Source organism: Antennarius striatus, chromosome 23, assembly GCF_040054535.1.
Source record: "Antennarius striatus isolate MH-2024 chromosome 23, ASM4005453v1, whole genome shotgun sequence".
Taxonomy (NCBI): Eukaryota; Metazoa; Chordata; class Actinopteri; order Lophiiformes; family Antennariidae; genus Antennarius; species Antennarius striatus.
In genome coordinates this window covers 13,872,493-13,897,387 of record NC_090798.1, presented here as the reverse complement: position 1 = coordinate 13,897,387, position 24,895 = coordinate 13,872,493, and the positions used below count along the sequence as shown (strand labels likewise).

The following is a 24,895-nucleotide window of genomic DNA, read 5'->3' as shown; positions in this document are numbered from 1 at the left end:
CCACCAGGCGCTGGGACCTTTTTGATCTCGGGGGCCGGTGTTTGTCTTGAGGTTTTTCCGCCCTGATGACTGATCCCACAACAGCAACGGCAGGAGGAGGGCGTCCTCGGCCAGGTCTTCCTGCCCCCAGCCTGCATCCCTCCCTCCCTCCCTGCTCCTCTCACCCCTGTGTGGGTGGGGTTTGTCACAGAGGAGCGGGCAACATTCTGTCAATGAGGCAGTTGGTGTTTAAAGCAGAGGAGAGCAGGCAGGTAGGGGGGGAAGAAGCGCCAGATGTTAGCCGATCAGGTAAGGACATGTCTAAAAGTGTGTTCAGGAACATGATCTAGTTCTGCTTTCTGCTGCACATCTATCTGTGTGTTCTCATTTTGAATATGAATCTTCTTAGTATTTTACTGGGGGGGGCACTCAAGACCAATGGCAAGTAATTATAAACACAGGAGACAATCTTTTAATGGAATGTTGTTACCTAGAGTTGCACATTGTCATTGGTGATGGTGTTTTCAGGGTCCAGTCACTAGAAACAGTGCATACATGCTTCTTCTCTCACACCAGAGTTCTGTAGCCTAAACAGAACTGCAGTTGCACACATTTATCCCTCAGCTCTTGTGTTTAGCTGGTCGTATTCAGGAGTTTTCTCAGACTTTCGCACTCTGGACTCTGGACGGCAGCCAAACTACATCCGCTCGTGTTTTCACCAGGATTCTTCCTTGTTGCCTGATGGCTCATCTTTCTTTGAAAGTTTCTGGCTCCTGGAGGCCCTGTCATTATTAAGATGAGAAGAAGAAGCCGTGGCTGTGAGTGGACGGAACAGACATTCCCAGCTGTGAAGCCACTTGTTATGTTACACATCACAGCTGGGCGTTTCGCACACATCTCCAGTTTGTGGTTTGGAAACAGTGCGATGAGAACCTCCTGGTCATTATGAGAGTAGAAATCTCTTCCTGACTTTGTGATGATTTAACGCTGTTGGATGTTTCTGGGCAGAGGTGATATCAACAGACAAAAGAATCCAGCAGCAGAGATATCAGCAACATCCTGGTCCCATAATCCAGAATAACGCTGATGACATCACGGATGCATTTTAATTACAGTAGCTGATAACTCTTTCAATGAAAGTGCTGTTGTACTTATAACATGAGTCTCTTTTTGTTAATGTTAGCTAAGATTAGTGTTTTCTTAGCTTGACTGTGCCTGTTAGTATTATTTACTGTTTATAACTCTTTTCCACTCACTTTGAGAGCGTTCGAGAAGTTCACCAGCATGTAATCGTGAAACAGGTGGTGCAAAGCTGTGTGACTTCATAACTACCTACAAGGCTAGGAGGCCACTTAGCATAGCTGTCAAGCTAACCATTAACACAGTATGTAGCTGGCATGGAACACAATAACAGTCTGCTAGCTACGCTAGCAGCTACGACTGGACTCCATTGTTGGTTTGTTTGCATCCGAATGTGTTCTGATAGGATTCCAGTTCAGTTCAGGGGGAGGGACCCTTGTGATGGGAAGGAGATGATTAGATCTTCAGACAGATCCAGATCAAGGTGCAGCTCCACGATTGAGGTTACACACTCTTATTTTAGATTCAGATTAGATATTTTTTTAGATTGTGGACTTAAACCCTAACTCCTCATGGGTCGCAGAATGACCTTCCTGTTTAAATCCATGGCGTTCCCCTTTAAAGTGGAGAGAGTGGTCCCAGAGATCTCCAAACTGCTGTCTAGGTTGGATTAGGGTGTGCATGTTCTGAACCACAGGCTTATGGGAATGTAAATCTTGTCCATCATTAGAGCCTCTGTCCATGACACTCAGCAGATGCTCGGCCCCCCCCTGACTGGCAGGCCAGTCGACAGAACAGTTCACCCCTGACAGGGGAGGTTAATTCCAGGTGAGGCTGGTGGTCTTTGTCTGGACCTAAATCCACTTGATCCGACGTGACGGGAAGCAGGACCACTTCCCCTGGTGCTGACATTACAACTGTAACATGAATCTTTGCAAAACAGGAAGAGAATCAACTAGAACAGAGGAAGAGCCCCCAGAGTGCTCCAGGCAGCTTGACAGGACCTTTCCCAGCCTCCCACCTCCCATCTGCAGCCCCCCCCACGAGGACTTAAATCAGTCCGACTGCCTCACTTATGAGATTACCGAGATTACCGGGCCTATGTCACTTCACAACCACTGTCACTATGAGTGGCACGCATTCTCTTTGCATGGCACAAAGCTGGACGCAGCGTTGTGCATCTCATTATGTCTTTATCAGCAGCTGCTTGGTGTGGAGAACCAGCAAAGACACTGTTCGTATTTATTTCTTGATTTTCCACGATGACATTTATAGAAACAATACTATTTGGCCAAAACTACCCGAACACCTGAACAACAGACCCGTGTTTGATAATTGTTCTCATTTCTAAACCACATTTCATCGCTCTCTGATTCAGATACTCTGAGATACGAACGGTTTGACGTCACAGATGTGGTGGTTTGGAGCAGCAAAAATGCTTTAGCCAATTTTAGAGTCCTATAAACTTAACATTGTAGATCACCAGATCCACAATGTGACTCAGATCCGGGTCAGACTGCGTTTGAGGTCTGATGGTTATGTCATGTCGTCTCTCTTCAGTCATTGTGACCCATTCCCGATGAAGTTTTGGGATTCACCTCTTGAACATGATCTTAAAACGTCCCTCAACACGAGCATTGTTCACGGAGACGAGCTGCGACACGTTCCTCAGTGCACACACTGATTAAAAGGCACTTTTCTGTCCTAGATGTTTTCTGTGTGAGGTCTCTGGTCGGCATCCTGGAGACGTGTTAAAGGAATGCAGCATGACGGCATCTATAAAGCCTATTTTAAATAGAAAACAACCCTGACACACATCTTCAGAGTGTCTTACAGTGAAGCAAGAAAAATCTGTTTGATCTCTGTGGAGAAAAAATGGTAGAATTAAGTAGAACAATTATATAACATAGTCTCCACTGAAAAGGAGAAGAAATTTATTAGTCTACAAAAGCTTCTGGAGCTTCACAGTAAAACATCACAGCTTCCTTCTAAATAACTGCAGAGTGGGGGCATTTAGAAAACCCCTGAAAACAACGGTGTAAAGCTTCTAGAAGCCTGGATATGACCTAAAAATATTATTTACATTATTCTTGGGGTTGAAATCCTTTTTGTGACTGTAAAACAACCAACAACTGACAGTTGCAGGACAGCACAGACGTATGCACCGATGGAAACGCTGACGACAGTTTAAAGAACACACACAACATCATCTAAAGACATTTAAGGTATCTGGAGATTTGGATTATATACGTGTCTGTGGTGTCTTTTCTTATTTGTTTTCAGAGGGTTTTTGAAGTTTTAAAAAGTGACATCACTTCCAAAACATTTTTGAGCATTAGTTTTATAGAATGTTTAACGATACAGTAGCTCTCACCTTTCTATGTGGAGAACCTACACAGACAAGGGACCGTGAAGCTGTTCCGCCTCAGGGACCGTCCAGCATCGCCTTAATGAAGCTTTTTCCTGTCAAACTAACCGGAGTCTGGAGCTTCATGCCTGAAGCTGGATGAAACTCTGATTATCTCTGTCATATAATTACAAAAACAATGAACGGTACATTCCAGCTGCTGTCACTGGTTTCCTGTGAGGTTTATTCATGTTGGAGCTCATTCATGTATCAGCTTGTAGACCACGATCTCTCTTCCTGCCTTGTTTCTGTAGCAATTAGAGTCATAAAGTTTTAATAGACAGCTGATAACAGCTGTCTATTAAAACATCCAGTATGTAGACTGGATCACGTACAACCAGTATGTAGACTGGATCACGTACAACCAGTATGTAGACTGGATCACGTACAACCAGTATGTAGACTGGATCACGTACAACCAGTATGTAGACTGGATCACGTACAACCAGTATGTAGACTGGATCACGTACAACCAGTATGTAGACTTGATCACGTACAACCAGTATGTAGACTGGATCACAGACAACAGTATGTAGACTGGATCACGTACAACCAGTATGTAGACTGGATCACAGCCAACCAGTATGTAGACTGGATCACAGACAACCAGTATGTAGACTGGATCACGTACAACCAGTATGTAGACTGGATCACGTACAACCAGTATGTAGACTGGATCACAGACAACAGTATGTAGACTGGATCACGTACAACCAGTATGTAGACTGGATCACGTACAACCACTATGTAGACTGGATCACGTACAACCAGTATGTAGACTGGATCACAGACAACCAGTATGTAGACTGGATCACGTACAACCAGTATGTAGACTGGATCACGTAAAACCAGTATGTAGACTGGATCATGGACAACAGTATGTAGACTGGATCATGGACAATACTGAGGGGGAAGGTGGACGAATAACAACACTTCTGGTCAGACTTGGTTGGTTTGTTGGTGTTTGGTTGGTTGGTTGGTCGGTTGGTTGGCTGGTTGGTTGGTGTTTGGTTGGTTGGTTGATTGGTTTGCTTATTTGTTTGTTTCCATTAAACAGATGTTTACACATGTAGATTCAGGATTAGCCTAGCATAGCATAGCATAGCAAGACTTGCAGGAAAGTTCATTTTCAGGAAAGAAGTCTTTAAATTTCTTCTGCACTTAACCTTCAGACTATCTTGCACCAGAAAAACATTAGCACAAAGCTCGTCTACACAGAGCACTATTTAGCAAGGAGCAGAAGTTGTTGTGGGGTTTGGGCGAGACCATAATAGAGCTAAATTCACATCTTCATTTTGACACAGATGTTTTGTTTTGCACTTCTGGGACAATGTTTGACTTTTCGTTGAAGGAATCTCTCAATCTAAAACGTTTTTACCTTCTTTTTCAGGTCCTGACATAACACGTAACTTGGTAAATGCTCACAAATGCATCCCATAAAAGGAAGGAGGAAAAAGCATCTTCCTGTCCAGAGAAACACATCAGTTAACTGAAGACTTGGGGGTGTTCTGAAGCCAATTTGTTTGGGGGCAGCTCCTGGAGACGTGACGGGACGTGGGTGTGTGACTGACAGTAATGGGTTCACGGGGTCAAACACTGGCCTGGAGCCTGTTTCCAGTGCTGCTCCTGGGCATGACCTGCCTGTCACATGGTTCACTTGTAAAAGTCAACAAGGGTCTGAAGGTGAAACGGGGACAGGCGGCCTACCTGCGGGAGGGTGACCTGCAGTTCCATATCCCCCGTCAGAAGGATGGATGCAAGTTGGAAGTGGTTTTAAATGAACCCATAACTCAACGAGTGGGAAAGCTGTTGCCTCAGGTAATGGAAACGGCTCCTCTGATGAAGTGTGTCTTGGGGGGGGGGGGGTAGCATGTCTAGTAAAACCAGGCTGAACCATTTGAAGTCACACATGAAGCAGAGCAGGGGACTGGTGATGTGCTGAAAGCTAAGCTATCATTAGTGGTGTTGTAATGATGACAGCAGATCAGTGCTGTCTGGAGGGGTGGGGGTGGGGGGTTAAACTGCCCCCCCCATCCAGTGCATGATGTATGGATCCGATCACGTTAACGGGACTGTGGAGATAGCCGCTCAGATCATCTCTACCAGACGTGTCAATATAATCCAGCAGATCATTCATATTGTGATGTATTTCCTCTCATTTATTAAAATGTTAACACTATAATGCATTTTTAATCTACACAAACCACTGGAATTAATAAACACGTCTGAAAGAACTTCATCCTGTGCAGCTTATGGTGAATAATAGTTATAATAATAAACAGGTGTTAGTTTAAGAAGATGTGATCAATCAGACGTACAAATGATATTTCCCAGAAAGATGTTGGTGAACTCTGTGAAGCTGGAAACCATTAAAAGATTATTAACTAATGTGTGTAACAGACACACATTAGTGAACAGTGTTGATCTACGATGACGATGGTGATGAAGGATGCTCTGTAAAACAGTCATGAAACAAAAGGTGATCATTTCCTAATTCTTTTTAACATTCTTTTCAGTTTAAAACAGTTCAAAGACTATTAATCTAAAGTTGCACCTCATCACCTTTATTGATTTTTGTTAATATGTTTATTTTTAATTTTATGTAGCAACACGGTTAAAACGCTGGGAAGGACACGAGACTTAAAAAGTGTCCTTCCACTGGTTAGAGATGTTCATGGTTAACAGGTGAGGGGTTACTGAATGACAGCCAGTCCGACCTGGGAAGCGCTGTTGAGTTTTGAACAAGAACGTCAGACTGCAACAATTCCTGTCATTTCTTTCCATAATTTACTGAAAAAAGATAATATAAGAACAAAGACACATGAACCTGTCCAAATGTTACTGAAACTTGTTGAAGCAGTGTTCCCTCTAAGGTGTCATGTTTCTGGACAAACACGCCTCCTGAACGCACTGAGGACCACTGTGAGCAACATCAGACGTGCACACGTGGCCTCACACCAGTATCACACGTGTTCACAACCTTGGATCATAGCAAGTCACATGGTTTATTAAAAGAATCAAGTTGCTGCAGCAATTTTCATTAGTTTACGTATAATGTAAGTGATTTGTCCCACTTGAAATGAGAAAGACGAAAGTCTCGTTCTTGGTGAGATGTGTAGTGTGTTCTATGTGAGGGTCCTGCTTTGGTCCAGTTGTGTCCTGGCTTAGGGTTCTGTTCTGGAAGAAAGGACACCCGGACTCCTCTCACGCATCACCTTTTGTTCACATTAAAACACTCACATTTTGCAGTGTGACGTGTGCTGTTGTTTGTGACACCGTACGAATGCCTGTGACTTTGTAAATATCTCATTACTCTTTTTTGATTAGCATTTCTGCTACCCATAACTTATCTAGTAGTAATAGCATTTATTGATTAATATCCATAAATAAAAAACAATATGATTGGTCTAATTAGTTAGTTAGTTCTAATATTGGGTATTTCTCAATACATTGTATCAAATTTTATTTCGTGGGCAGCATACATTTTCTTGTGCGCTGAGAATGTGTGATCAGTGCGCAATTGTGCACACGCACAGTTTAGAGGGAACACTGATTACAAGCATCATCAGATTGAGCGTATACTTTTATACAGCCATAAAAAATACAAGAACTAAAAAACAACTTTGTATACTTTGGTATGTGTCTCTTAAAAGCATTCAGGTTAGGGAGGAGGAATATGGAACTCATTGCATTCTGTTGTTTTTGGAACTGGGATTGTCCCACTGTCCCATTCCTCCCAGCATCCGACACTATGAAATAACGCTCAGCCAACATGACCAGATAATCCCCTTTGAGGGAACCGGATGAGTTCCACGCTGTGTCGTCCAGCCAATCACGTGTCTGATGATCTGGTCGTTCCTCAGGTGTTTGACTGCCACTATCTGACTGATGAGGTCAGGTACGTCCACAACGGCTGTCCGTTGTTGGAGGAGGACACCGTCAAGCTGCGCCTGTACAGGTGAGCAGTGGAGGACAGGAAGACTCTCCTTCTCTAACCTGTCCCTGCATGACTGACGAGTCTTTTCCAGGTTCACGGAGACGGAGACACACATGGAGGTGTTTTCTCTCCACGTGGATGTTGTTCAGCCTGCCTGCAGCATCATCAGACTGGGGCCCAAACCTCTGCTGGTTCCTGAGTTCTATGGCTTCTCTGACGTCGTGGACGGTAACGTGTTGTCGTTCCACTACGAGAGGAGAACAAGCCTGGAGTGTAGCGTCCACCTGAGCAGCACCGACACACACCTGCCCGCTCACGGCCAGCTGGTCACCGGGGAGCCGGAACAGGCTACCAAGAGAGGGGACGAGCCAGAGAGCTTCATCCACCTACGCCAGCAGCTAGGTACGCCCTGACCCCTCGTGTCTCACCGCTGATGGAGACACATCAGGAGACTAACAGAAGAGACTGGACTGATCCAGAAAGAAAGAAGGATCAATGGAAAATATGTCAAATATAAGTCAAATGTGTAGAAGTACGGCCACAACTACCCCAGGTGATGGTGGTAGTTATAGTCATACTAGAAGTACTTCTACCCTTTGTAGGCCAACACCATCTTCATGAGACTCCATTCATGCATGTCCAACAGGATCATATAGAAATAAATAACATACCTAAAAGAAAGTCTATTAAATACAAAATGTAAACTATATAAAGACTATAACACGTGGATTATTTTTATGGTTGTGTGCTAATCTAGATAATAAAGCCAGAGCCATGTGCAAATCTGAAGACTGCCTGAAGGGTCTGAAGCTGGTGAAGTTCACTAAAGTCACCTGTGATGACTTCCTGTTAATGGGGCTCAGGTATCAACACATAGACCCCCCCTCTCCTGATGTAGACTACATCACCATCAGACTGGACCTCAAGGACACCAGGAGTGGGACTTTATATCAGGTGACATCACGCTTTGGATGCTGGTTTCAAACTGAAAATTTCCCCACTGTGGGACGAAGAAAGGATTATCTCATCTCATTTTATCTCATCTCATCTCCATTGTGGTCATTGTATCTCCTTTGTGTAGTCTGAACAGGCCTGGGTTCCGGTGAAGATAGTCGGGGCGATGCCCAACCAGCCCCCCAAAGCATCCTTCATGTCCATGTTTATCCTGGAGGTGGACCAGTTCATCCTCACTCCAGTCTCCACGGCAACGCTGGATGCTGAAGATGAGGAAACTGTCAAGCAGCTTCTGGTTTTCAACATCACCAAACCCCCGGAGGATGGATTCATCACACACCTGTCTGACCACACCCGTCCAGTCTCCTCCTTCACCTGGCTGGACCTCAATGACATGCTCATCGGGTATCAACCCCCCAACGCGTCACAAAGCCAACGCCGGAACTATGAGGTAGTGTCCTTTCCATTTGTTTCTTCTGTCTATAAACCAGTCAGCTCATGTCTGTGGTGTCTTCAAAGCTCTGCCATCTTTCCTACACAGGTGGAATTTGAGGTTCATGATTTTTTCTTCGAGAAGAGTCCTTCAATAACCGTCCACATCTCTGTACGGAACGCCGACACCAACGCACCCAGAGTGTCGTGGAACATGGGTAACCGAGTCACACTGCAAACACACAATTAAAACAAAACAAACCTCCCCTTCCAATCTTCCAACCCGCTTAATCCGCTAACGCAGGTCGCGGGGTAGCCAGTGCCTATCCTGGCAGTCTCAGGGCGTGAGGCGGGGGACACTCTGGGCACGACGCCAGTGTACCGCGGAGCCACACAGAAACAAACAACCACTCACACACACACTCACATGGTCAATTTGGGACCGGCCAATCAACCTGAAGCGCATGCTTTTGGAGGTGGGAGGAAGCCGGAGAACCCGGAGAGAACCCACGCAGACAGGGGGAGAGCATGCGAACTCCGCACAGAGCGGGACTCGAACCCGGGTCCGCCGTGTTGTGAGGCAGCAGCGCTAACCACTGCGCCACCGTGCCGCCCACAAAACAAACCTTATGCCAAATTCATTTTCAAATGATTTCACTATCGCAGGCTTTTTGTATCGGGTCTGAAAGTTCAACTGGACAGTCAGAGCTCCTGGAATGCTGTGCTTTAACAGACACACCTGTGTACCTGCCTGCTGTGGTGTTTTAATGACACCGAGCTGTTGAAGATGTAAAGAATTCATTTTTAAGTGACTTTCATCGGAGCGTTTTCAGATATCTTCTGCTGGTAGCACAGGGTTGTCTCACAGCAGGTTCCACGCTTCATTTCTTTCTATGCAGAGTTTGTAGCTTCTCCCCACGTCTGCGTGAGTTCTCTCTGGGTTCCTAAATTGCACGTAGGTGTGAGTTTGTGTGTGTGTTGTTTGTCTTTTGTGTGGCCCTGAGATGACCTGGCGTTTCAGCCGAGGTACACCCCACCTCTCCCCCGTAGCAAGTTGAGATCCAGCAGACCCATGATCCCATCGCAGATAAGTGTCTGTAGACAAGATGACTGTGGTTTGGTTGTCTCGTCTACAAGAAGATGGATGGGTGGATGGATGGATGGATGGATGGATGGGTGGATGGATGGATGGATGGATGGATGGGTGGATGGATGGATGGATGGATGGATGGGTGGGTGGGTGGATGGATGGATGGATGGATGGATGGATGGGTGGATGGGTGGGTGGATGGAGGGATGGGTGGGTGGATGGATGGGTGGATTGGTGGATGGATGGGTGGATGGGTGGGTGGATGGAGGGATGGATGGATGGATGGATGGATGTCCAACAAAGAGACAGAGTAGAAACATGATTGACAGTCTGGACACAGCTTGGAGACCGTCAGAGACTCTGAGAACCATCTCTTGGTAGAGACGTGTCGTCTGCATAGAACACCGCCCACGGGACTTTACCACATGAGAATCAGCTGTTCTCCGTTTTGCCCCCCAGGACTCAGTCTTCTGGAGGGTCAGTCCCGACCAATAATGTGGGAGCAGCTCCAGATTGTGGACAACGACAACCTGAATGCTGTTCGTCTCATCACGGTGGACGGCCTCCAGCACGGACGGCTGACCGTTAACGGTACTGAAACCCAACATCCGCTCTGGAATTAAAGGGTTAACATCAGTTTGAGTTTGTCTGTACAGTAAAGCTAACGGCTAACAGCCCACTGCCACTCACAGTGTGACGGTCCAGGGCTCTGAGAGCAGACAAATCCATCAAGGTTCAGTTTATACAGATCAAGGAATTCATTTTTAACTTTATTTTGTTTTTGTTGACCTGTTCATGATATCTGGAACAGAAATCGTGGAATCGTAATGAAACAGGTCATGAATATTCAGTCTGTCATAAATTAAAACCTTGTATAATTTGATGCAGATACAGGTACAGAATAATAAAAGATAAAATATTTTCAGGCACGAGTCGTGTTTTCAAGAAATGAAACAACCAGCACTGGAGTGTTAGCAACGCCGACAACATGCTAATGTCTGCTAACAGTAGTTTGAACAAGCCCTCAGAAAAAAGCTGATAATTTTTGATATTGATAAGATTCTCGCATTTTCTCATACTATTTTAGCGTTAGCATGTTACTGCTGTGCCCTAAGACCTTCATGCTTCATGGAGTTTAGCCTGTGGCCACAGAGGAACACATTATTACACTCTTTTAAAACGTTTCACTCTGGAAAACTAGAAGATGTCGCCTAAGTTGTAGTTTCATGAAAGGCAAAACAAGGATTATGGGAAATGTGGTTTTGATTTCACGAGCATTAGCCTATAATGCCACTAGAGGGAGGGGCCTTCTAGAGGTTAGCTCCACCTCCTCCATCAGCAGGTGATTAAACTGACCTTTTGTCTGACTCTGACTCAGGAGGAAAGGCTTTCATGTTCAGTGTGAAGGACATCAAAGCGGGTGTGGTCTGCTATCACCATGACGACAGCGACTCCACCAAAGACTTCATCATCCTCCGCATCACCGACGGCCGCCACCACACCCGACACAAGTTCCCCATCAAGGTTCTGCCGAAGGACGACAGCCCCCCCCTGCTCGTCACCAACATGCTGCTGGAGGTGTGTGAGGGCCAGACGGCGTTACTGAGGGGCTCCACGCTGCAGGCGGCGGACACCGACTCCAGCGACGACTACATCCTCTTCAACATCACCCGCCCCCCCCAGGCAGGAGAGCTCATGAAAGTCCCAGGACCAGGCCTCACAGGTCAGGAGAGTGGGGGGCGTTTATTTAGTTTCATATGGAAATGTCCTTTTTTTTATAGCATCCATGTGGTGTTCTTGTTGGTTTAATTCCAGGTTATCCTGTGACACACTTCCTGCAGAAGGACCTGTCCCAGTCCCTGGTCTACTACCGACACCTGGGTCACCAGGTGTTTGACGACTCCTTCGAGGTGGTGCTGTCAGACTTCCATGACCCGCCAAACCTGTCAGAGTCTCAGGTGGGTAACTGGAAACCAGTTTAGTGGCTTCACTGAGACGTTTAGTACTGGAACACCATTAATGAAGCATGTTTACATGTAAACATGTGTTTACATGTAAACACATGTTTACATGTAAACACGCCCACACAGGAAACACCCCCACACTGCAGCGTGGAGCCCCTTAGTTTACAGTCATGTAGCACAAGCTGAACACGTTGAACTGAGGAGCTAACCGATGGACATTTTACGATGACATTATTAGATTTTACAATTTAAACGGAAGAAAAGAGACTCATGTAGAAAACAAGTTGTGTTTCTGGAAAATAAAAAAACACAAAATGTACATTAATGCTAAAAGTACCATCATTTATATAAAATACTTACGGAGGATGCTGGTTTTATTTTAGGCCAACATGAGATTATTTTCTACCTTTGACGGTGGTTCTGTCAGATGAATCTTAAGGGATCAAGAAACTCGTTGTAGAATCATTGTACAAACAAAAACACATGGTTTCAACTGTTAATCACTAACATTATGGGATGGCACCTGAGGTAGCCAATCAGATACTAGGTAGCCCTCCAAATTCTGACAATATGGACGATGTAAAAATGTTATAAACTAAAGTGATGGAAGAACAACCGACTGAGGCCTTTAGAAAAACTATTAATACGTTAGACAGAAATAAACCTTTTTAAAAACATTCATCAGCATCCTATAATACTAACTGACTGAGGGGTCGCTAACGGTGTTGCCGTGACGCAGGTGGTGCTGGTGCACATTGAGCCGGTTCCAGACCAGCCGCCTAAGGAGGCTCCCGGCTCCAGCCGCTGTCTCGTTGTCGTGGAAACCGAAGTCGTCCATATTACACGACAGCATCTTCACTTTGTGGACCAGGAGTCTCCTGATAGTGAGCTCACCTACACCGTCACTACTCCGCCCTTCCACACCGGTGCCCACAGGTGAGTACACACCTTCAGAAAACACCCCCACACAGGATACCCCCCACACTAGACACACCCCCACACAGGACAACCCCCGCACTGGACACCCCCCACACTAGACACACCCCCACACAGGACACACCCCCACACAGGACACACCCCACACAGGACACACCCCCACACAGGACACCCCCCACACTAGACACACCCCCACACAGGACACACCCCCACACAGGACACACCCCACACAGGACACACCCCCACACAGGACACCCCCCACACAGGACACACCCCCACACAGGACACCCCCCACACTGGACACACCCCCACACAGGACACACCCCCACACAGGACACACCCCACACAGGACACACCCCCACACAGGACACCCCCCACACAGGACACACCCCACACTGGACACCCCCCCCCCACAGGAAACACCCGTCCCTCAGTATGGTGTTGTCGTCCTGAGCAGCGGTCCAGACGCTGGGAGGCTGTTCTTGGTCGACAGCGTCCCCAAGTTCACCAAAGACCCCAGCGCCCCCTCCCTCAGGCTCTTCACACAGGTCATTACTCATTCATCAGTCTTTAGTTCCAGCGCTGGAACTTTCAGTCACACCTGAACCACAGCGCCTGCTTCTCTTCTCAGCACGCGGTGAACTTCATGAAGGTAGCCTACATGCCCCCGGTGGTGGACATCGGCCCCTACCCCCAACAGATCCAGTTTGTTCTGTCGGTCACCAACCACCTGGGCAAAACTGTTACTGGGATCTGCTTCAACATCACGGTGGTGCCGGTGGACAACCAGCCCCCACAGGTGGACAGGAGACGAGTCCCAGCGGGATTCTTACCTGTTCATGACGGGACGTAGAACAAATGGGGGATGTTTCTGTTCCAGGTGGTCACCAACCCTCTAACTGTGGATGAAGGAGGGGGGGTCCTGGTCAGCTCTGAGAACCTGCTGCTGGCAGATGTGGACTCCATGGAGGAAGATCTCCAGGTTCAGCTTCAGAGGAAACCCCAGCATGGGTCTCTGAGCCGGGGGGGCCTCCTGCTAAAACCAGGACAAGCTTTTACTGCGCAAGACCTGAAAAGCCTTAAAGTTAGGTCGGACATCCTGCCTGATTTGTTTCTTTACTTAATATGGATGAGTTTTACCTCGTACACATGAGAATGGTGACTGCTATCTTCAAGATGATGAAGATGTTCTGAACAGCTTTGATTTCTTAACGTTTGTGACTTTGAACCGTTCTGAGATGCACACAGTGATTCTATCCTTTGTCCATCAGGTACGATCACGACGGCTCAGAAACGCTGGTGGACAACATTGAATTTCTTACAACAGACGGCACAAATTCAGCAGCCTGTGTCCTCCAAGTGAAGGTAAGTCTGTGTTTGGAGAACATCATGGGTTCATCAGGGAATGGATCATCTTCTTTGAGGAACTTTGAGGACTACAAACTGACGATCATACCCTCTACAGGTGAATCCCATCAACGATGAGGTCCCAGTGCTTGTTGCTGGTTTACAACCAGTTCTCAGCTGTGCAGAGGGACAGGAAGTAGTCATCACCACAGAGTTCATCTACGCCACCGACGCAGACAGCGACAACAACACGCTGTCCTTCCTCATCGCCCGGCAGCCCTATCACGGGGTGGTGCTCCGAGGTGGTGTCATCATCGACCGCTTCATCCAGGCAGACGTGTCTGCAGGGGTCATCACCTACAGACACACAGGTGGGCCACGCCCACACAGTAGCAGGTGTGGGAGGGTCAGCTCAGGTGGATTGTGTCATCAGAGGATTTAAAGACCTGAATGTGTTCTTATGTGTGTGGACTGGTTCAGATCCATTTAGATGTGGTGTGGATCTGGATTCAGATCTTCTTCTTATTGCTGGATTGGGTTTCATGAAAGAGTTCCAGTTGTTTTCTGCCTGCTAACAGACGGACACCCTAATAGAAAGTGTTAAACAAGGGATTGTGGTTTCAGGGCTGGAGATTGGACTAACTCCACGCAATGACATCATCACCTTTGTCATTTCTGATGGTGAAACCGAAAGTTCAGGAAAGACCAGCAGCACGGCTGAACTCCGGGATGGTCTGCCTGTGTACGACCTCCACATCACCGTGTTCCCTGTGGACAGCCAGCCGCCGGCACTGACAGCAGGTGGGTGAGGGAACCGGCTGAGGGAACCGGCTGAGGGAACCGGCTGAGGGAACCGGCTGTATTGGTGGTTGGTGCCCCAAGTAGTCACTTAGTTCATATCAATGGAACTACATTTCATTGATATCTAGTTCCAATCATTGATATCTAGTTCCAGTCATTGATATCTAGTTCCAATCATTGATATCTAGTTCCAATCATTGATATCTAGTTCCAATCATTGATATTTAGTTCCAATCCCTGACCTTGTGTTTCTGTTTAGTGTTGGTTAGCGTGGGTAGGCCTGCCCCCGTGTTTCAGAACGTGATCCCTTTGTTTGCTGTTGTTTTAGGTGACATGTTCACTGTGGATGAAGGTGGGACAGCCCCCATCACAGCGTCCCATCTGAAGGCCTCTGACGTGGACACCGTCTTGTACAAGCTGGTGGTCAGTTTGGTTTCTCCACCCCAGTTTGGCTACATAGAGAACGTCCTGCCCAGTCCTGGCTTTGAGAAAAGCAACACAGGCATCAGCATAGGTGAGCATTGTGATGAATGACATCACCAGACAGGTGGAACCCAAAATAATGTGATTGTCTATCTGAACTCTTTGTCTCCAGCCTCCTTCTCATATAAAGACATCATTGATGGTCATGTGAACTATGTGCAGTCCAGACACCAGAGGATGGAGCCCACAGCTGACCAGTTCATGCTCTGTGTCAGCGATGGCAAACACAGCTCCGCCCACGTGCCCTTCTACATCATCATTAACCCCACAAACGATGAGGTTCCAGAGTTTATGGCTCGCAACATCACAGTAAGTGTGGATGAATCAGATGACACCATCAGGACTTATGTGTCCAAACCTCAGTGATGTCCTCCTGTCATCAGGTACTAGAAGGGGAGATGAAGCAGCTGGATTCTTCGGTTCTAAGCGTGATGGATCTGGACGTCCCTGAGAACGTTCTGCTCTTCATTGTGGTCACATCCCCAAAGTATGGCAGCATCATCGACCGTAGCCACAAAAAAACGGTCCACAAAAGACAAGAGGCCAGTCCTCTGTCCCCGGTGACAGACTTCACCATGACAGACCTCATTAATGGTAGACAGGTTTCACTCAGAGAGAACGTTCAGGTCAGTGTAACTCTGCTGATTTAAGTTCAGAGGATGTAAAATAAAACTTGACTTTCAGGAATGGATCTGATGTACAAACATGATGACTCAGAGAACATGGAGGACAGTTTTACCATCCAGGTGACTGATGGGAACCACAAAGTCCACCGACAAGTGATGGTCCAAGTCCTGCCTGTTAATGACGAAGAGCCTCGTATCATCAGGTTAGAGTAACATCCTGTTAGTCCTGTTGGTTTCTGTTTGAGGGTCAGAATTACTGGGATGGATGGAGAAAAGAAAGGTGAGCCTTGTCTTCTGCTGTTCTTCAGGAACAATGGACTGGAAGTGGAACCAGGAGAAACCAGGATCATATCTAGTGTCACACTCTTTACAGAGGACACGGATACTCCCTCTTCAGACATCATGTACATGTTTGAAAGGGTTCCTACACAAGGACTCCTCCAGATCAAGGTTGGTGTAGCACCTTAGAGTCTGAGAGACCCTCCTTAGGTTGGTATATTACATCTCTGCCCCCCCCCCCTCAATTTAAGATTAAGATTAAACTCTAATGGGAAGGTTCAATCAAAGTTACAACAAGAACAACAGAGTAAAAATGTATACAAAATAGAATTAGAAATGTACAGTTTGCAGCGTGAGGTGATCTCAGTGCAGCTTCTTCAGTCTGACAGTAGGGATGAAGGACATGAACAAACACTTCTTACACTTTTGTTGTATAAGTGTGTGACTCAAGGACGCGGCTAAAGACAGTCAGACGTGGACAGACTGACTGAATCAGAGCCATTGCTGCATCTGGTGGCTCAGTGGTGCAACAGCAATCACAGCTATGGAACAATGAAGCCCCTTAAGGACAGAATGGTCTCAAAGAGCGTCAAAGCGTGGAAAGAATCCATATGTAGCTACACACTGAGTTAAACGTTGAACTTTGATGGACGAGAGTTTTGCTGTATTGAATGTTTTCATGGTCTTTCCACGAAGCATTCCCAGCATTAGTAACACTGGAGGTGTTGTGACTGATCCTGTCTCAGGAGGGCCAGGATTGGCTGACGCTGAAACCCGGGACAAACTGCACCCAGGACAGGGTGGACATGAACCTCCTGCACTACGTCCACACAGGGCTGCACGCTGCCCACACACACGACTTCTTTGTCTTCTACGTGTCAGATGGAGAGAATCAATCGCCTCCGCAGCACTTCCACATCTCTGTCAGGGATCTGGAAAAGGGTAGAGAATCCCCTTGTCAATTATTCACATTGATTTGGATCAAATTTGTCTACTTGTGAGAAACTTGTGCCTGCAGTTCACACTGATCTGGTTCCAGACTCATCATCTAAATGTCTTCTCGCTTTTGATGGTCAGGAAATATCGCTCTGCTCGTGAAGCCGGTGAACGTCAGCCGTGGGGACCGAGTGGTTCTCACCACAGACGTGCTGTTAGCCACAGACGGCACAGAGAAGCCTGAGGAGCTTCTGTATGTCATCACCAGCCCTCCTGCTCAAGGACACATCGAGTACATCAAGCATCCTGGACTGGCCATCTCCACCTTCAGCCAGATGGACGTAGCAGCCAACATGGTGGCTTATGTTCACGACAACCGTGGCAGCAAGCCCAAAGAGACGGTTCAGTGAGTTCTCAGTGCATCAGACAGAACGCTGCAGAATGTGACAGCAATCCAAAAATATAAAGACAACATCTGTTTGCTTTTATAATGAAGGAAAGTATGGTGAAGGTTCTCACTGCGCAAAGCAGTTCTGGAGGATTACAATAAAACAGTTGTACAACTTTGTTGAGGAGAAGATGAAGACGTGTAGGTTATAAATGCAAGTGAAAACAAACAGATAAAAGCTCGTATAACATGGAAGGCAAAACCCAACTATCAGGCGTTTTTTCTCCTTTGTGGTGGTTTGATGGCATCTTACTGTCACCTTCTGTTATTAAGTACTAAATTAAAAATACTGGGTGAAAACAAACCTTAATTTGCATCCAGTTTACAGTGGATGTAAAATGCTGACAGCAGTGAGGACAAACAGCCTTTTAACAGAGAGAAATCCAACCAGTTGGTTGAGAGAGTCAGAGAGAGAGAATGATGGGTGGGTAGAGAAGGAGGAAGAAGGAAAGAACAGGTGGAGAGAGAAGGAAGGAACAGCAGCACAGACAAGCAGCTGCTCTAATGACGTCTGTGGAGATCAGTTATCCAGGTCAATGACGATCTCACCCGAGAGGCAGCTCTCAATCCTGAATTGCTTCTGGGGGGGTGATCATCAATTAATCATTTGGTGTCTGTGAATTTGTGATTCATATTTTCATTGTAAAAAATTTCATTCTAAATTCTACATTTAACCTTGGAATATTATCCATCTCCCCAGTTCTGTGCTTCATCAATAAACAAACAGCAAACAGATGGCTTTAGCTCCATTGTCCTACATTAGGTTGTACTGATTCAGTACCAGACAATGTGGCAGCATAATGTTGTTAAATTATGGATACAGCATTAAACCAAACTGGGGAAGAACAGAAAATCAAGAATTGGATGTCTTACTTAGTAAAGTAGAAAAAGTCATGGAGCCTAGTTACATCATCTAAATGGGATTATCTGTGTTCTGGGAAATAAAAGATACACGATCCACAATGTAGTTTGCACAGTGATGACACGGTAATGACACAGTGATAACACAGTAATGACACAGTAATGACACATCCCTGACTCTTGATGTCAGCCTTGCTGTGGATTGGTTTCTTATCTCATGTAAAGGAGCCTAACGCCCTCCCGTGTGTTTTGGCAGGTTTCTTGTGAGTAACGGTAAAACCAGCCGGAACGGAAGCTGTGAAATCACCGTGGAAATGGTGGATCGCATCCTTCCCTCTCTGAGCTCCATCAAAGGCCTCTCAGTTCCACAGGGCTCCTCCATGATCCTGGGTCCTGACCATCTGGCCCTGTCTGATCCTGACACGCCCCCCATCGGTCTGATCTTTACTGTCCTCCAGCCTCCACGGTACGGCCGGCTGCTTGTCCGTGGCGACACACTTACTGCGGGCTCAAACTTCACCCAGAGGGACCTGCAGGATCTGGAGGTGACGTATGAACATGATGGAGGACCATCACAGATCGACCAATTTACCTTCACAGCCTCTGACAGCACCAATCGAGGCTTCCTGCTGGATGGGCGGTCACAAACAGCACCTATGTTTTTCACAATTCAGGTAGGCATTAAAGACTTCATTGGTCTTCTGACAACCTTGACTCGTAAGATCAATGTCCACTATGACTGAAGGGTGTACCCAGTTTTCTTAAGCCAATGTGAAAGAGAATTAGATGTAGTTAGATGTTCCCATATTTTAGTCACTAGTGTCAATGATGCTTAAGCAATGTGTCTGTTATCCATGAACTTTTCCTTTCATTAAAGAATAGGTACAACTCAAAGGTGGTCTGACCTCCATGGAACAAACACAGTTAGAGTTTGTCGACTACCTTTGGATACATAAGTCAAGGCACACGTACAGAACATATGGTGTAGAGGGATTGTGTTCATCCTTCCATGGGTGTTTTGTACAAACCGTGAATCAAAGTAATTGGGACATTCACACCAGGGCGCTATGTCTCCACGCTCTGCAGTATTCTGTTCCAGCAATAACTCCATTTCACTCAATTGGGATTAATCAGATCTTGCTTAGGAAATACAACAACTTATCACTCATTTGGCAGGAACTACTTCTCAAACCATTTTATTTCAGATTATACCTCTGGATCAATCATCTCCTGAACTTGTGAGGCTACTTCCTCTTTGGAAAGCTGTGTCTTTGGGCGATGGACGCTATGGGATCTTTGTGACATCTCATGAGCTGAGGGCCCAGGACAGCGAGAGCAGAGAAGAAGAGCTGAAATTTTCCATCATACGCCAGCCTTATTTTGGTTACCTAGAAAACATTACCACAGGTTGGGGAATACATTTGAGCTGTAGATAACAGCTGAGTTCAGAATGACAAACTAAATCTCTGTCCTTTCTCTTGCAGGTGGGTTCGTACCACAGCGCTTCTGTCAGACGGACCTGAACAAGAGAAGTATTGTTTATGTGATCAACCCGGACAGAGAGTCTCTGACAGACAGCCTGGAGTTCACGGCGTCTGACGCTTTAGGGAACACCGGACCCACGCACAGGTAAGAGAAACACCAACAGCACTGATGTTTTCAGACATCTTGGGGTAACAAGGTGGTGGCCTCTGTCCAGGCTTGAGTTCAGCTGGTCCAGCGTGGAGCTGACCCAGCCTGAGTACTCAGTGTGTGAGGAGCAGGGAACGCTCTCGCTGGACATCATCCGAAAAGGAAACCTGGATGAGTCTTCATACGTCACCGTCAAGGTGTGAACACCGCTCCCTTCTGAATCATTCCTCACCTGATGATTGGCATCATAGGAGCATGTTTCTCTGCCACAGGTGAAGGAAGTGACTGCGACAGCTGGACAGGATTTCCTTATAAGGCCTTCTTCCCTCATTCAGTTTGATCCAGGTGTGTGTCCGTTAAATGTACAGATAGCCCAAAAATGGAATTTCAGTTATTATCCACTCACTCATTTCCTGGTAGTCTTCTAAACAGTTTTGTAGCTTCAATGTAAGCCACCCTCAAGGTACCATCATGTGTCCACTCGGGGGCGCTACTGCCCCTTCTTGGGCCCAGTCTTTGTAAGACCTGTGTGCATCAAGACAGAAAAATCAGCAAGAATGGACAAAACCATTCCTATTATACATTATTTCTACTGTATCACCAAAGCTACACCTTCTTTAAGACACTGAAAAAGTGAAATATTTCTGTGTAGGTGTGTCAAAGAAGAGCTGGCAGACGGAGATCATTGAGGATCACCTTGAGGAGGCTGACGAGATGTTTGAAGTGATGCTGGACTCCCCAGAAGGCACGGTGATGGGCAGCATCAGCAAAGCTCGCATCACCATTGGGAGCTCTGGCAGTTGGATGGCAGGTAAAAAAAAAAAGCAGAAGAACACACACACAAAAAAACAATGGATCTATGTATGTTTGTGGTATGTAAGTTAGAAACTGACCACAAAAACAAACCAGAACGTGTCCTTTCATTAAAGCCTTTTTGTGTTGATCAACCTGGGTTTGTTTGCTGGTTGGTTGGTTGGTTGGTTAGTTGGTAGTCACTTTACCAAATAAAAATGTGTGTCAGATGTAGATTTAACAAACATTGTAGACGAGGTAAAAACTCTAAAGTGCACCAGTGAGTTTTGGGACACTATAGTAACAATTATCAACATTTTCCCCGTTTCAAACGTGAACACCACAGGAGAATGCCAGCTGGATCGTGATCGGGAGGCTCCTGTCCTTGGAGGAAAGGAGGTCAGGTCAGACACGTACCCTCAACACGGATCCATTCAAGTGGAGAAACTACCACTGGGGACAGGGGCAATAATCTGGACCCGGGGTGACACCATCCCCCCGCCTGAGGGGCATGTCCCAAAACGTAAACTCAAAGTTCTTGGCAATCCAAAGTCTGTGAGTACCTGATCATCATCTCCGCACCCATTTCCTATTCTTCTTATGAAAATCATCTCTAATTAATTTCTCTGCTTTGTCTTTCAGATTGCTCCTTCATCTGTTTTTTACAATGGGACAGACACGGTTTTCACGGTAAGCAGCGTTAGCTGGCACTAACCTGACCTTAACTAGTTCACTAACAGTGTATTTTCTATCCTAGTATCATGGGATCACACAAATGCAAGTGGTGGATGACACTTTCCCGTCCAGGAAGGGCAGAAAGGCGAACATCCGTGTCGTTAACCGGGGGGCACAGAGACAGGCGTCAGCGGCTTCCATCAAGTCCAAATCAGATCGCAGGAACTTCTCAAAAACTCAAAAAACTGAACCCAAAAGAACACGTGTGAGTACAACCGAACAACAATTATTTTTTGTCAGGACCTTCTGTTACCTGATCATTTCTTGCTATTGTTACTAATCCTGCTAGTCCCCAATCAAGACAGAAAAATCAGCAGGAATGGATGAAACCATTCCATTATACATTTATTTCTACTGAATCACCAAAGCTACACCTTCTTTAAGACATCTAAAAAGCAAATCCCTGTGACTTATGGATAGTGATTCTGCGTTAACAGCACTAAATGTGTTGTCTGTGCCCCCCAGGTTACACCTCATCACTCTCAATCAAAGCCCTGTGTGCCAGAACTCATGGGACTCCTACATTTCAACACGACCACCAATCAGCTCTTTCACTGCAATGGTGTCTCCTGGAGACCGTGGGCGCCAACAGATCAGGTACTCTGGCTTCACCGCTTGTTTGCTTTACATAAAACTAATAGAGCCCATTATAAGTGTGACGGGCAGTTGTGACACCGTCTGACACATCTCAATAATGCATCTGCCACTCAAGAACACTGTGCATGATAAAGACTGAACAGCATTTGCATAAGACCCAAGATTGAACAACAGCGGACCAAAATAAGACCCCTTAAGACTTCTTTTGGCAGGGATATTTTTTAAGAAAAACATTGACGTTTGTTTGTCATCATCCATGTTTTTGAGAGATGTGATGGTATCTGTTCATTTCAGATGGTGGGGGCTCAGGCGTGTCCTCGGGGCTGGACCTTTCATGGCGGCCACTGTTACGCCCTGAGCACTGAGCAGAAGGTCACATGGAGCAGCGCTAACAGGGCCTGCAGGGAGAAGTACTCTTCATCATGCTGCTGACATGCATTCTTCACTCTACAGGATAAACTGACTTCATGAGGAATCATCTTGAGGATGTGGAACTGTTTGTGGTTTTGATTTCAGATACAAAGGGACTCTTGTCAGCATCCTGTCTAGAGCGGAGATGGACTGGCTGTGGGACTTCAGTGGAAGAAAACCGTTTTGGATTGGTGGGTGTCTTTTTGCCTTTCCGTGGACACAGCCTACTTCTAGGGGTCTGATGTACTTTAACTGACTGGTGGCTACAAGCCCACCACCCACTGTGGGATAGTGCTTCTACCACACTCTGTTTTACAGTATCCTGGTACGTGGAAACAGTGGTTGTGCCGACGGGTCTGCTTTTGATAGAAGACTGTCCTTTAACACTGACCACCCTCTCATTCTTCAACTCTTTACATTGAATATTTGGCAGAAATGAAAAGTCCTGAGTAAACTTCACTAGACAGTGTGAGGGGGGTGAAAGACTTGGGCTGGGACTTGCACTAAACATTGCCCCTCAGCTAGATATTTGTTATGATGGTCCTGTGATGAACTATCCACCTGCCCAGGAGCGACCTCACCTCACCAGACTTTTTTCCCCTTTGTTGAAGGTCTGAACGACAGGGAGGGCCGAGGTCGATGGGAGTGGGTGGGCGGTGAGCCGGTGTCCTACACCAACTGGAGGAAGACCCCGCCCCGGTCCAAGATGAAGGATAGAAGGAAATGTGTCCTGGTGTGGCGAAGGGCAAAGTGGCAAATCAGGGACTGTAGGTCGAGTAGAGGTCATCGCTTTGTGTGCTGGGTGAAAACCTGACCTCAGACGCTCCACATTCACAGCTGAGAACCACCGGGGCGGTTCCAGAGGAACTGGAGGAACTGATCCTCAGGACGTTTAGACTGCAGACAGACACTGAGGACCGACCCCCCCTGGGGTGCTCTATATATAACAAACTGGGTGACAATTATTGTGTATAAAGTAAATGGTTCCAGTACTAGAGGTGACATTTGTTTACAATGCATTTATTCTACATAACCAACAAAAGTATTGTGATGTATGTAAAGCTCTCCAGATGTTTTCTATGTGCATATAGTATCCTTTGTTATTTCAGACACAACTGAGGCAAGATCACTAAAAGCCTTCGACTGCCAGGGGTCAGAGGTCACTGAGATTGACCCCCTCCTGCTTCCTAAGGGACTAGCTTAACTTTCATTGTGCCATTAAATATATAAATAGACTAAAACGAGGGTTTCCTTTCTGATGAGAAGGATCATGTGGAGACAGATTTGACATTGGACCAGGAGCACACAGAAACAGAGAAACCTCCAAGCTGTAGTCTGGGATCTTCATCTACCCCTGAATCAGTGGCTGTGGTTCCCAGAGACCATTTGGTCACCAAAAATAAATTCATTCATACAAAAGGTAGAACATCCGTTTGTCTGATGAATTGACTACGTGTCACAGGTGATTCACACAGTAGAAGGTAGACCTGGAACTCCTGCTGGACTGGATTACATTGGACTCTTGTGTTGACTTGAAATCAAATGAACTGTTTCAGCTGAGAAAAACTGTTTTTAATGAAGCAGAGTCTCCCATCAGCCGGTCTGTCACGCTGTGTAAAATCAATTTAAATCTATCCAAGTAGATCAGAAAAACAAGACGCCATTTTGTTCAAATGATATTTAGTCAAGGCTGTAACTAAAGGGAGCATTGAATGACATGATCCAGTCAGAACATGAGCAGGACAGATGTGACGAATGAAGCAACACGTGTGTTAGTTTAACCAATGAAAGCTGTCACAAAATAAACTGTGAAACTGAGACCTCTGCTGTGGACGTCTTATATGGATTATTTCATTATTTCGTAATAAATGGAAAGATACCCTGCATTTTTTTATTAACAATATCTGTCAAAGCAGCAAAACTATAGGTTATAGATTGTGTAGAATTCAGTAGAAACACTGCGTAAACCGTCCTTACAGTATTTAAAAGGTTCTTACCTCTGATTCTTTTCCATAATTGGGATGATGTTGTTCAGTCCAGTAGTTTTTATAGTTTTCCATTATTGGGCACAAATGTGATTTAATGTTGAAATGTCGTCACTGGTCTTGAGCCCCGGCGATGCTTTTGACCCTCTTTTGAGAAGTTAGCACCATTAATGTTATTTAGAT

The 24,895-nt window shown here is 46.1% G+C and overlaps 1 protein-coding gene across 2 annotated transcripts; it reads left to right on the top strand.

The window, feature by feature from the left end:
* The first annotated feature begins 178 nt into the window (after nucleotides 1-178).
* frem1a (Fras1 related extracellular matrix 1a) lies at nucleotides 179-24,545 on the top strand. Of its 2 annotated transcripts, none has more exons than XM_068308266.1 (37): nucleotides 179-288; nucleotides 4,857-5,284; nucleotides 7,330-7,424; nucleotides 7,495-7,805; nucleotides 8,161-8,357; nucleotides 8,485-8,808; nucleotides 8,899-9,007; nucleotides 10,339-10,470; nucleotides 11,258-11,602; nucleotides 11,695-11,837; nucleotides 12,583-12,779; nucleotides 13,237-13,327; nucleotides 13,411-13,578; nucleotides 13,660-13,868; nucleotides 14,051-14,144; nucleotides 14,245-14,497; nucleotides 14,826-14,927; nucleotides 15,256-15,441; nucleotides 15,523-15,719; nucleotides 15,794-16,004; nucleotides 16,095-16,239; nucleotides 16,345-16,486; nucleotides 17,062-17,257; nucleotides 17,393-17,657; nucleotides 18,817-19,234; nucleotides 19,766-19,967; nucleotides 20,045-20,189; nucleotides 20,260-20,389; nucleotides 20,465-20,537; nucleotides 20,845-21,003; nucleotides 21,331-21,539; nucleotides 21,627-21,674; nucleotides 21,742-21,924; nucleotides 22,185-22,316; nucleotides 22,611-22,726; nucleotides 22,833-22,918; nucleotides 23,339-24,545. In XM_068308266.1, the coding sequence occupies exons 2-37, from the start codon at nucleotides 5,042-5,044 to the stop codon at nucleotides 23,539-23,541; spliced, it is 6,459 nt and encodes a 2,152-aa protein (XP_068164367.1). In that variant the 5' UTR covers nucleotides 179-288; nucleotides 4,857-5,041; the 3' UTR covers nucleotides 23,542-24,545. The 2 variants fall into 2 exon arrangements, with proteins under 2 accessions (XP_068164367.1, XP_068164366.1); XM_068308265.1 differs by having other exon boundaries at nucleotides 14,751-14,927.
* The last annotated feature ends 350 nt before the right edge of the window (nucleotides 24,546-24,895 follow it).